Consider the following 14,675-nt stretch of genomic DNA (forward strand, 5'->3'; position numbering starts at 1 on the left):
AATTTCTAAACAAATAATACAAAACAAAATACAAATAATTTAACTTGACACTTTTATAAAGAATGTTCAGTGGACTAAATAAATATATAAATTTTAGAAATACTTTCCTAAAATTATTCAGAATTTAACGGTGCAAAGTTTCATAGCGAAAATTTCAAAAATTTTATTTTTTGACAAAAGGGGGCATTTTTTTCAAATATTAGAGAATTTAACAAATACTTTTTAAAATTTCAAAAATGTTTTCGAATAACAAAAGGTTAGTTATTAAAGTAAAGTATCTTACTATGTTCATGATTTTTATATAATGCAATATAGATTCTATCTTTTTTGAAACCTGCCTCTTTACTGTTTTTTCAAGTTTGTTAATAAATGTTTTGGTACATATATGGAAATTTCTAATTATTAGGACAAACAAGAAAATCTAAACTAATCTATATAAAACATCTAATGGGATACTCTAGAAGTTAAACTTTTTGTTTAAAACACCCAATATTCCCTTCTCTTATTATTACTTCCATTTTTCACTCCCAAGACTTTGCCATAAAAGAAATTAGACGTCCAATTTAAAAAAGATCAAAATTACTGAATATAAGTCCTAACTGTATAAAAAAAACTCATAAATGAAAAGTATCAATTTGTAAAACAATGAGGTGGTAGCCTGTTATTTTTAATTGTTTTTTAGGCGCCTGTTACATTTTTGGTACTTTTAATTTAATATCTTAGAAAATATAAAGGTAAAACATGCATACAATACTAATTAACTAAACATACAAATATGCAAAAAATAACAGCTATATACACAGCAAATGGTTAGTAATAATATTAAATACATATTTATCAAGTTAGGAAAGTAATACTTAACAAATTTCATTAGTTCTAAATACAAAGAAAATAAGTTAGTAGAAGACACTTTGACAAGTGTTGCAAACAGGCTTTAATTATTTGTACTCAAATTGGGAAATCTTAAATTTTACATACTTGAAAAAGTGATAAATAAAAAATCTTACAAAAAAAAATAAAAACGTGCATTATAGGTTAGATTTTATTTTATAAGTATGCAATTTTTGAGATTTATAGTACAAAACATTGAAGCCTATTTGAGCAACGCTGTTAACGAGATTACCTTACTGATCCTAAAGCTGCAAGAATTGATGTGTGTAAAATTAGTTATTCTCCTCTCTAAAAAGGCAAGCTCAAATTTACAATTGAAAAAAATGAGTTAGACAACAGAAAATTTAAAAATCTAACTACTTTGTACAATTATAAGGAATCTTGAATTATAAAATTTAGGGATATGTCATTAGGGTTAACTTCTCAAGCCAATTAAAGGACGCCTGCAAGAAATAACACGCTTTAACTGCTGAAAGACTGCCACAAGAAGACCCAATACCCCAAATTTAAAGCCTTCAGCTTCAATAACAAAAAAGTTCTGGGCATTTCAAAATAGCATTTTATGTACAATGGAAATGTTGAAAGATTTCCAATGCTCATAAAAGAAAAAACAATATTAAATTACGTCGCCTAGACACAAAATTATAACCTTATATTTGTCAGAAACTTAGATTGCATGTAACTAATTATATTTTTACAATAAAAACACCACATTTCATAGTCAAAATCTATGAAAAAAATTCGATTTAAATTGCATTTTTAAACGAAAATCATAGCGGAAACAAAGGGTAAACTAATACAAGCTTAGCTGTGATTGGTTGTTAAGCTGATTCAGCCTTCTGATTAGCTACAGTACATTCGGTACAACGCAAGTAAAACTTAATTTTTTTTAATGATTTTGACTATAAAAATGGGTATTTTTATTGTAAAAATATAATTAGTTACTGGAAACCTAAATTTTTGACAAACATAAGTTTATAATTTTGTTTCTAGGCCACGTAGTTTAATTTCAAAGTTTTCAACATGAGCATTGCAATTCTTTCAAAATTTTCATTGTACATAAAATGTCATTTTAAAATGCCTAGAACTTTTTTGTTATAGAAGCTGAAGGCTTCAAATTTGGGGTATTTGGTCTACTTGTGGCAGTCTTTCAGCAGTTAAAGCGTGGTATTTCTTGCAGGCTTCCTTTAAAGAATTTTACAATTATCTGTTTGAAAATGGTATGGTAGGATTCTTTCTAATACAGTATTAATTTTTTATATATTTCCTACCATAAGCCTTAGGGGACTTTGGCCAATGAGATGGGTATGAGGCAACCCCCTGTTAAAAAAGTTGTACTGGATTATGAATATATTTTCTTAGGATCTTTTCTTTTTGTGAAGGAGACTTGACCTTTTTTATAACTTAAGAAATATAAATAATAATCTGTTCTAAATATTATTTTTAAAAACGTGTAGAAACAAATAAGTAATTGTCATATTTCGTGATGTTAGGACTGCCTACACTGAGTATTTTTTGAATGTAACAAATCGTAATACTAGCAATAAAATAATACCCCTGAACTAAAGGAAATAATGCGGAAATGCTAAAGTTATTATAAATAGAATATCACATTCTATCCCAGTACTTTTGGTAGGACACGTCATTCGTATCCGCTGGATAGGAACCGGTTCTTATCCATACGGAAAAACTATGTCTAGCATCGTATTATATCCAGCTTTCTACGAATATAAAAATGTACAATCATAAGATTAAAACCAGTTTTTTTAACCCGTGCCTTCGGCACCTCGGGGCTAAAAAAATGATTTTAATCTTATAATTGTACATTTTATATCCGCGGAAAGCCGTTTATAATACGATGCGAGAAATAACTATTAATTTTTAGGCCATAAAAATATTCTCCATTGAATATAGCAATCATGTTTAACAATACATGATAGCTTCATCAAGTCAAGGAAATGTGGGCTGCTCTATAGAAACACTTTTATTACTAATGACTTTAGAAAAATGATTTTAAAAACCAGTTGATTATAGCCATCAATAATGTCTATTTGATTTTTTTAAAGAACAAGCTAACAATCATTTATGGAAAAAAGTAAAAAAAAACAGACAACTCTTTCGAAGCTTTTCTATAATTAGGTTAGCCAGTTCGTCCAAAGTAAAAGTAAATAACAGTTCTGGTTTTTTTCCTATCGATTTTATAGATTCCTGTGATTTTAAGACATATTTTATATTAGTTTGTTCAACGATTGATGCAACCCTTGTTATAAAATTCGTTTTTCCAGCAATTTTTTAAACAATAAAAAAATGTTATGTTAAATAAATATTGAAATTGCAACAACAATTATTTCGCAAGTTATAAAATTTATTTTGTACAAGTTCATAAAAAACGTAATATACTTTATAGTTGAAGAAAAATTCCAATTCAAATTGCCTTCAAACAGATAACTTTGGAAAATTACAATTAAAACAAGGATGAAAACACCATACGTAGCGTAGCACAAAAATCATGTAATGGGCAAAAGGAAAAAGTGAGTTATAGAGAAGTTGTTCAGTTGTCACAAAAAAAGACAGATAACCTGCAAAACCCAAAGAAAATCACGAAACTTCAAAAAAATATATTTACTGAAAATTTCAATAGCAGCCGAGAAAATAACATTCTCATATCGTTTCGGACTAATTGACTGACGGAGAGACGATTATAAAGTAGTTTCGCCACTTAAGTAATAAGAGTCTTACAAATAACATTCTAGATTTTCTGAAGAAAAATGATAAAATCATCGATTCATATTATATCATATTTCATTCACGTATTTGAAGGACAGAAAATTAACCCACACATTACCATGTTATATAGTGTGTCCGAAATGATTTGAATGTTAAATGCACTGGCCACAGCTGCAATTTGTATAGAGTCTAGTGCTGAAGGATTTTAAAATGAATGGTGTGTATACAAAACTAACAACAATGCTATATTAATGGATGCATTATTACGTGGATCTTACACCAGGGTTTCATGTTTTTTAGTTAAGTGAAACTTGCAGCGGGCTAAAAATGATTTCCCCCTTTACTCAATCCTACCCTACTACCAATGAACGCACTGTTTGCACAATAAACGACCAGTTTGATTTATATTCCAATGTCCTCTCACTCCCTGCCTTATATTGGTGTACATATCTATTCAATATTTGCCCTTTAGATTATTAGATAAGTTATTAAATGACACTTAAAATTAGTAAACTAAGGCATTTGTTTCTTTTTACAACATTTTATCACATGTGTAAAATGTATAAATATATTAAGAGTTGCTGATTTTCAGTGTATATTTTTTAATATTTTGATTGGACGTCAGAAAATGATTTAAACGCGTGGGAATTTGATAATCATCTATATGCATATTTTAAGATGTTCCTTTTAAAAAGCAAGAATTACGACAATAGCAAATAGCGAAACACAAATATAAAATTTCAATCATTAATCTAATTTTATCAGCCAAGAAGTTGTGTTCAAATCTCAACTAAATCGTAATCGTCCAACGAACAACATGAGTTTTAGTTTAATTATCTTTCATAGAACCCAAGAGAATCACGTTTATTGTGAGACCATTTAATTTAAATTGCAAACAGAAAAAATGCAAAATAAAATCTATATAAACTTATGATAAAATAAAAGAATCTAAAGGACCTGTCATTTTGCTAATGTATAATATTAGCTGTTTTGTATAACACTTTAAAATCAGTTAACTAATATTCAAATTGATTCCGAATTTAAATGATTTATAAACCTTTTTTAACAGGTTAAATCGAGATTTTTCATTATATCAAAAACATTTTTTGACAAAACTTTTCAGGGTGCAATGACTTTCGTAAAAAATCATATCGGCAAAAAAAGCCATACTTATTTGCAATTAGGACATCAGTGCAAATAATTAAAAGGGGGTTCTTAAAGTGAGGCTAAGGGAAAGGGTAAGTTTGTGCTGTAGCAATAATTTGAAAAAATGACACAAAATTTATTCTCTAAACTTAAACACTTTCTCTATCAATTATTATAATTTACCAAAGGAAGTAGCTTGTTAGTCATAATCAGGAGATAAATTTATTTTTCGTTTATTGTCCTATCCCTGCATCCCTGAATGTGAATGTACTGTGCGGCAAGGTGCATAATAATATCCCTAATAACCCTTCACCTTGTACTTATGTATATCATATCAGGGAGGCAGGGGACATTGGATAGTCACTGGTGTAACCAAAGTTTCATAAGGGGAGGGGGGCGTAATGACATTTAAACTTAAACCGTGAGCAAAGTGAGATGCTTACAAATTTATTGTCTATTATCTTATCCCTAAAGATTCCTGAGAATATATATGTGCGTTTGTGCTATCATTTTCAAATTACAAATCTGGGTGTTCTTGCAGAGACATCAGAAAAAAAACATTTTATGATTATGTCGTCTAATGACGTCTATGACGTTTTATCTAAAAAGAAAGATAGGGTAAATATCTTTGCCAAAATAAATTATATACTTAAAGGACAAAAAAAGATAGAGAAACTAATAAAAATGTTGAGGTGCATTTTAGCTATATTGATTAGATTATTTTTAGGCAGTATTGTTAATACGCCCCCTAATATGCACTCTAATATTAGTGGAACATCACTTCCAAATGAAGACATTTTTGAGAGCCAAAAGCATCAGCTTCTGACATGAACAAACCTCCATCTAACTACTTACATTATTAAACTATATCAAAGGGGGGGGGGGGGCGAAAGTGACACTTTTTGAAACCAAAACTAAAAGTCAACAAAGGAACTCAACTAAAAAAAAGAGTTACAGGTCTGAGATTTTGCATGGCAGTTGCTTTATAGGGGTACAATATGGAACTGTGAAGAAACGGCGGCGCAACCGCCGAAAACCGCCGAAATTTTTTTGCCTTTTCTCGGCGGTTTTCGGCGGTTGCGCCGCCGTTTCTTCACAGTTCCATATTGTACCCCTATAAAGCAACTGCCATGCAAAATCTCAGACCTGTAACTCTTTTTTTAGTTGAGTTCCTTTGACTTTTAGTTTTGGTTTCAAAAAGTGTCACTTTCGCCCCCCCCCCCTTTAAGGGGGAAGGGCGATATGTCACTTTTTGTAACCTGACCTAACACAAAGGGAACTTAACCAAAAAAAAGAGTTACTTTACTGGAATTTGGCATGGCAATTGCTTTATTGAGGTACATTGTAGAACTGTACAGAAACGGCTGCAGAACCGCGCTTTGTAAATGCTTTGAAAATTGAGAAATTAGCGTAAGTTGAGGCACACCTTCAAAATTACCATATGTCATTTTTCATAGTAAAAACTTCAATACATCACCACCTTTACAAGGATAATTATCAGAGAGGTAGAAGACAATTGCAGTAAAATTAATATACAACCATCTCTTTCCCCTCCCCCAAAACACATCACAAAATCAAAATTGGATTATTTGTTGGAGTTTAACCCCTCCATCTTAAACAAAGCATCATTTTTCATTAGTATTTGAAACCATAATAGTTTGAAATAAAGAAGATTTGTCTGATTAATTGATCAATTATTGATATTTAATGACAGAATCTTTTAAATTTGACAACCATAATAATACAAAAGTAAGCAATAAAACCAAATCCTAAACAATTTAAGGTAAAGAAAACTTATCATCAGCACAGTTATAAAACATTTTTTTTTTCTTTACAGATGAGTTAATAGACAAATTCTACTTAAGACAGAAGAATGTGATAAAGATTAATTTATCGACAACTGTGCTATCCTTAATATTATATAAAAACACTAGCGGCTACGCCCCCTAGAAGCCTCTAGGGGCACCTAAGGTAGGAGGGGGAAAAGTCGACCTCATCCCATTTTAAATTTGATTTTCAAAAGAGTAAAAAAAATATTTTTGGGGAGGAGGGGGGTGAAGACACCCTCACCAAAAATAGTTTAAAACCTTCTCAGGACCTATAAGAAGCTTCACTGTAAAGGACAACAATATCGGTTCAGCGGTTAGCGAGATTCTTCGGGACAGACAAAAAACGCTTACTACTATATATATTAGGATAAGTAAAATTATGTAAAAAAAATCTATTTTTTATGTCTATTGTAACAGGCGGCCTGCAAAAATGAATGACCTTCATTTGAGCATTTAACATAACAAAAACTATGTCCACAAAAATACTACGAAAATTTTGAAAAAAATCCGGCAAAGCTTGATGTCTGCAGGTATGTCTAATAAGATCTTGATAACCACTGAGCCGATAGGTCTAAAATTTGATAAAGATGTTGTTTTCAAAATCTCTTAAAAAATCAATTAAAATAACCTAAAACTTAAGCCAAATATCAAGGTAAAAAACTATTTTGCCTGAGAAAAGCGAAGAAATGTTAAATAGCAAAAACGCCACATAGGCATAAAATGCTATGCATATTTTCTCCCAGACCGAATTTTGGATAATAAAGGATATATCATTTGAATAAAAATATTTCACCGCCAAAATTAAATCAATGTTTAAGTAGACTATAATATTGCATAATTGTTTTCAGGATGATTTAAAAAAAAAACAATTTCTCATGTATCGTTTCATATGGATATAATAGGATTTAAATGGTCCTAAGACGCAAAAATGTTCAAATATTAATTTTCATTTGTTATATCCCTTAGCTATCACAAAGGCTCTAGCTTCTTATAAAAGCGGGAAGTTTGTAAATATTTTACTCAACATACTAAATCGTTACAATTTTCATGAGAAATACGCATTTTATAAGGCATACAAAACGCTCTAATTTTCGTTCTATTTAACGTAATTTTGAAATTTTTTTTTGCTGGTTATTTCATTTTACATATACTTTTATCATTTTATCAAAAAAAAATTTATCTTTTTTCATCATTTTTTGGAGAAATTAATGCTTAAACTAAGGGTATCTTTAAACGCAAAATTGACGCACTTAGAATAAAAAATACGTATTGAGTACAAAGGGGGGATAATTTCAAGTCATGCATGTTCCAAAGATAACTTTTTTTCCATAAAATTTTAATGTTTAGTCCACCGGAGATTACCCTGAAAATCATATATCAATTTAGGAAGGTAATTTTTGTAGAATAGTTACTGAATTTACAACTTTATGTACACTAAAAGTATAGTTAAGATCAAAGGCGTGCAAAAGGTTGGTGTAGGGGTTGTTTACACCACCCTTGTAAAATTAAGGGGGATGGATACACCTCCCTAGGTGTCCACCCATGTCCACCCTCTTGACAAGAGCCTACACCCTCAGATACACCCCTCTATAAATTCCAAGGGGGTGTAAAGGAAATAAATTTACACCCCTTAAAATAAAGAGTGGGGGGGGGGAGGTGTTTAAGGCGGGTGTATAAAATTAAGCCACTGTTTAAGATAATTCTATGCTATCTATTTTTAGATAAATTAATCATTAATTTCCAGACTTAACTAAAAAAAATCTTGCAATATTCTGTACAATTGTACTGTACAAATTTTAATCAGTAAATAAAAGTGATTGACACAAGAAGGAGCTCTCATACATATGTAATTAAACCACAGTTAATACCTCTAAAGATCTTGATTGATATATATTTATAACTTTTAATATTGTTTACAATAGTGATTAAAGTTAATGTTGGGGAGGGAGATATTTCCCAATCCTCTTTTTAAAGTTTGTAAAAATATATTACTTATGTAATGAAGTTTTGGTGACATACTTAAATAAACTATCCTTGATTTTGGTTAAAGGGAGCTGTTAAAAGTTTTAAGTGTCAAAAAATTTAGGTGGTTATAAATTAATGGAATATAACCTGATATTATTATCATTTATGTACAAAAAGATTATAGATACTTTTTTTCATAAGTAAATTGGATAATTTTTTTTATTTTGTATTGCAACACAAGGTTATTTGTTTATCTCCTGGTACAAGATTCAACATTATTATTAGTTAAATCTAATTTTCTATTGAAACAAGCATTCAACCATTTTTACAGTATTATCCATTTAATATGAATTATTAAATATGTATTATTAACCCTTAACAGTCGGGCCCCTTGCCGCACCTTAATCGGTTGGTGATGGGGTGGGCGTTCAACGCTCCCCCCCTATTATCTCAGTTCCTATTAGACCTAGAGGGCTAAATCTTTTTTGTGCATGTCCCCTGTTTGATAATAAATTTCCGACCTTTTATAAGTCAAAGTCAATTTTTGCTTAGTTCACCTTTTTATTTAACAACCTTTTTTACTTAAAAATTTTAAACGGCTGTAATTTTCTTATTTTTGAAGCTAGAAGAACAATTTTTTTACAGAAAATGTTTATCTTTAAGTAAATTTTATATTAGAAATATCAAATATAAATTTCAGCGGCCGCAGCAGGTGGTCAGCAGGAAAAACGGCTGCGGATCTCTATGAAATTTAGATATGTTATGTTGACATATAAGAAAAGCTTACGTTTAAAAGGGGGACGTAACTGAAGCTTTTTTGATGCTGGGGGGGGGGGGGGTTCTCCGGAACCACTTGATGAACCATGCAAATTTTTTGGACTTAAACTGTTTTTAACCTATTTTTGAATGGGGGGTCAAAAATATACTAGGACACCTATAGAATCAGACTGCAGAGCCTAAATTTGAATTAAGTCCCTAATACACTTTTTTTGGGGGATTTAAAAATTAATTTTTAGTGTTGCTGTAATCATTTTGACCGAAGCAAAAGCTCTTTTTATACTTCGGGTAATATTGTGGCTTACAGAACATTTTTATACAATTCACTTTATATTGATACAATAAAAAAACATTACTCTGTTCATTGGAAATATTTTTTTTTTCCAAAACAATTAATTTCATTGAAAAATCTAACATTTACAATAAAACAAATAATTCTGAAATCTAACCAATAAGAAGTCTTGTTTTATTTCAATTCCTAACAATTCAAAAAAAGAGTGTTTTCACAAAGTGACTAATTTCCAATGTAGTTAAATAATTTTTATTTAATTAAAATGAAAAGAATGAAAACCATACACATAAAAGATACATTCTTTTTAAAATTATTTTAAAAAATAAGTTTGAATAATCTTATTTTATAACGCATTTGTATATGTGACAAAAAAAAATTTGTTGTATTGCATAAACATTTGTTGTCATTTAACCCTTTACAGCCATTTTTTATGTTTTTAAAATAAGTGAGAGAACACAAACATGTTAATGTTAATTCGTTGATATATTATAAAGAATTAACTTTTTAGTGAATTTTTATAGTAAAATCATAAGGCCTAATTTTACTCTATACCAGAATACAATATTTATGAAGCAAAACACTCTAAAAGCTACAAATTTTACCCAAATAAAAAAAAACCTTTTGCTTCGGTCAAAATGATCACGGCAATAGTAAAAATTAATATTTAAATCCCCCAAAAAAAGTTTATTGGGGATTTAATTCAAATTTAGGCTCTGCAGTCTGATTCTACTGGTGTCATAGTATATTTTTTATATATGTTTTAAAAATAGGTTAAAATCAGTTAAAGCTTTTAGGGGTATGAACATCTTATGGTTTCAAAGTCAACCCCCTACCCCCATCCCCTAGCCCCCTGGGGCTCAAAACCCCCCTAAAAATGAACATAACCTTAATTTTCTCAGAAACCATTTGACCAATAGGGATGATTTCTTAAACTTAAGCTTTTATGGTTATAAACTAACTTCTAGTTTAGAAGTCACCCCCCTGCCGCCTACTCCTAGCCCTCCGGGGCTCAAAAAACCCCTAAAAATGAACCTAACCTTAATTTTCTCAGAAACCATTTGACCAATAGAGATGAATTCTTAAACTTAAGCCTTTATGGTTATAAACTAGCTTTTGGTATAGAAGTCACCCCCATGCTGCTAACCCCTAGTCCTCCGGGGATCAAAAAAACCCATAAAAATGAACCTAACCTTTATTTTCAAGGGGGTGACTTATAATCTAGGAGTTAGTTTATAATCATAAAAGCTTAAGTTTAAGAAATCATCCCTATTAGTCAAATGGTTTCTGAGAAAATTAAGGTTGGGTTCATTTTTAGGATTTTTTGGAGCCCCGGAGGGCTAGGGGTTGGCGGCAGGGGGGCGACTTAAAATCTAAAAGTTAGTTTATAACCATAAAAGCTTAAGTTTAAGAAATCATCCCTATTGGTCAAATGGTTTCTGAGAAAAATAAAGGTAGGTTCATTTTTAGGGTTTTTGGAGCCCTGGAGGGCTAGGGGTTGGCGGCAGGGGGTGACTTATAATCTATGAGTTAGTTTATAATCATAAAAGCTTAAGTTTAAGAAATCATCCCTATTGGTCAAATGGTGTCTGAGAAAAATAAGGTTAGGTTCATTTATAGGATTTTTTTAAGCCCCAGATGGCTAGGGGTTGGTTGCAGGGGGGTGACTTCAAAACTAGAAGTTAGTTTATAAGCATAAAAGCTTAAGTTTAAAAAATCATCCCTATTGGTCAAATGGTTTCTGAGAAAATTTAAGGTTAGGTTCATTTTTAGGTGGGTTTTGAGCCCCGGGGGGCTTGGGGGTGGGGGTAGGGGGGTTGACTTTGAAACCACAATATGTTCATACCCCTAAAAGCTTAAGTCCAAAAAATTTGAACGGTTCATCAAGTGGTTCTGGAGAAACCCCCCCCCCCCCCCCCAGCATCAAAAAAGCTTCAGTTATGTCCCCCTTTTACGTCTCTAAGTCAAAAATTGCGGTCACAAAATCTATTTATCTAACAACTGCAAAATATCCTTAACCTTAAATATCTCAAGGGGACTTGCACAAAAAATTTTAGCTTACTAGCTCTAATAGGAACTGAGATAATAGGGGGGGGGGGCGCCCCCCCCCCCCCCCGACTGATTAAGGTGCGGTAAGGGGCCCGACCGTAAGGGGTTAATTAAGTGAATCAGTCTGTTAGACCAATGGTAGAAACTCAGCAGATAGACGAGACAGACAGACAGGCAAGAAGAATGATCAAATTACAGTTTGACCATAATAGACAATTCATTAAATAAAATCCAATAGAGAACCTGTGAATGATCAGACAGATGGAGGGATAGACAGACAGACGGACAGACAGACAGTTTTTGAGGCATTAACAAATTAGAATTAGGCTATGCTAGATGATTCATTGAAATCCGAAAAAGAGGCAGTTAGACAGATAGACTGACAAGTGGAGTGACAGACAGACAAAAAAACAGACAGACAGAGGGACAGACAGACAAAGGGGTATTGCCTAAAAACAGTTTGGCTGCTATATGAATCATTAAAACCCACCATAAAAAGAAATTTACATTAGTTTCATTATTTCGATACTCAACGCCCCCCCCCCTCCCCAACTCAAAGGGGTTTATTATTTCTTAAAACCAATAAGTGACTTCTCAGCATAATAAAATTGAAAATACTTTTTATTTCATCAATTTATCTTAAATAGAACGAAAGTTATAATCATTTTATTGTCTACAAGAAAAATGCTTTGAGTAAAAATCAACCTAATTGTCAGTAAAAACGTCATATTTATGCATATTTACACAGTAAATAAATTTTAAAATTGTATTCTATTGTAATGAATAACTTAAGGGGGTTGTATGAATTATAAAAAACCTAAAAAAACCCTAATTTGGTTAAATTAGTCCACGTAAAGATTGATTTAGTACAGTACGTATGAATAAGTTGTCAATTTCCTGCCAGAGTCCTTGTGCTATCTGTACAGAATATTTGTGAGCATTTGAATTACATTTTTTACATGGGTTTCAATGGGAGTGAAAGTATACCATACCATTTTCAAAGTGGCGTTTCTACTCAATAACTATTAGGGTTGGCAATCCGTATCCGGAATCCGCCCAATTTTTAGCCAATTTTGGAATCCGAATCCGGATCCGGAATCCGTTTTTTAATAGCGGATTCCGGATTCTTATTTGGTAGGCTAAAATTAGCGTCTTGAGTTTTTTCTTTCAACTTCTCCTCTTTGAAGGCAAATATTTTCATTATTATATATAATATCTTTTCTCGTATTCATTCGAATCCGGTGGATAGGAACCGGTTCTCATCCATACGAAAAAACTATGTCTAGCATCGTATTATATCCAGTTTTCTACGAATATAGAAATGTACAATCATAAGATTAAAACCAGTTTTTTTAGCCGGTGCCTCCGGCACCTCGGGGCTAAAAAAACTAGTTTTAATCTTATAATTGTACATTCTATATCCGCGGAAAGCCGTTTATAATACGATACGAGAAATAACTATTAAAATCTGGTTCGATTCTCGGAAGTTAATTATAGAGAACACCAAGAACATTGATTTTTAGGACATATGTAGTACTTAATTTTTAATTAAAAAAAAAAATGCTTTTAAAATATTGCTTGAATCCGGAATCCGAATCCGAAATCCGCCAAAAGTAAGAATACGGAATCCGCGGGAATCCGCCACTTTTTTTGGACGGATTCTTTAAGAATCCGGAATCCGAATCCGGCCCAAAAATTCGACGGATTGCCATCACTAATAACTATACCTTAACATAAACACCATTGTAGAATATAATCTATTCTTAATTTATTATAACCGTTTCTTTGACATCTTTTATGACTTTGAAAAATAGGTAGTACATTCTAAAATAATGTATAAAACCACATAGATAATGATATTTAAAAAGGTTCTATAATTCACCAAGCATAACAAATGGCTTGGTTTTGAATATATTTATATCATAATTTATAATTTAACTAGGATAATAATGCACAGAGGGATGGGACATTGGACTGTTTACTACACTAGTACCCAAAGTTTTACAATAACATTTTGATTGGTTAGTTGAGTGTTCAAACGTCTCGACCATTAATTTAAATCTTGACAAGTGGTATTATTGTGTGTCATCATTGGGGATTATATCAATTTATCAGCCATTGTCTCATCCCTGATAATAATGTCTTATTATCACAACAACAATAAACTGTAATACAGCTTTATAAAAAATAGATTTCTGACACTAAAGTATTGACGTACGGACAGGAACTAATTATAGATTAAAATATTGGCTAATATATAATTTGATTTGGCTCTCCACCTTTCTCTATCTACCGTGCTTATATTTTATGCTTAAAAAATTTGATAATTTCATTTATTTAAAGAAGTGCAACCATGCTATAGAAAAGTGCTTCATACTGTAACAGATAAAATACCCTTATCCTTTCACTAACTAAAAATGCCCCAACAAAAAATTTCTTTAAAAATAAATAGTAGAAAAGGGTGTTCAATTCCATTCCAATTTTTCCCAAGGGATGAATATAGAAGTTTAATTCACTTTTTAAAAATGGAAAAGTTGGGGTAAAATAAGGATTATTTGGGGGTTTTTAAGGATTCATGACTTTTTCAAACTGTTGTTTATTTACTTAAAAACTTTTGTAACACAACATATTCGTTAATCTTTGGTTCTACTATTTGTTTTCTTAGATATTTTTCTTCTCCTTATTTTTCCATTATCTTACTTTATAGAGTGCAAAGGGAGAAATATTGTTGCTTTAAAATTCACTTTTCTTACAGTAAAAATTCTAACTACATATAATATTTAATATTTTTATATAAAAAGTATGTTTATTACCTTATTAACCCATCTTGAGCAATAGATCCGCACGAGACTGGACGTACTCGGTCAGTCTGCAATAATTTAAAACTAGTTAGGTATGATAGAATTGTTCTTTGTACTTGAAACTTTGTTTTTGAAATATTACCCTAAATAAATATCCTATTGTAAGACAAATCAAATTAAAAATTATCAAAGGGGGAGGGG

At 31.1% G+C, this 14,675-nt stretch overlaps 1 protein-coding gene across 1 annotated transcript in view; it reads right to left on the reverse strand.

Annotated features, from left to right (window-relative positions):
• Positions 1-14,675, reverse strand: part of LOC145318567 (uncharacterized) — a 121,279-nt gene that overhangs the window by 6,271 nt on the left and 100,333 nt on the right. The window contains exon 34 of the mRNA XM_080159936.1: positions 14,487-14,542. Within this exon, the coding sequence (XP_080016062.1) occupies positions 14,487-14,542 (56 nt within the window). The remainder of the gene's footprint in view (positions 1-14,486; positions 14,543-14,675) is intronic.

This window comes from Acartia tonsa, chromosome 5, assembly GCF_053477335.1.
Source record: "Acartia tonsa isolate MP-2025a chromosome 5, ASM5347733v1, whole genome shotgun sequence".
Classification (NCBI taxonomy): domain Eukaryota; kingdom Metazoa; phylum Arthropoda; class Copepoda; order Calanoida; family Acartiidae; genus Acartia; species Acartia tonsa.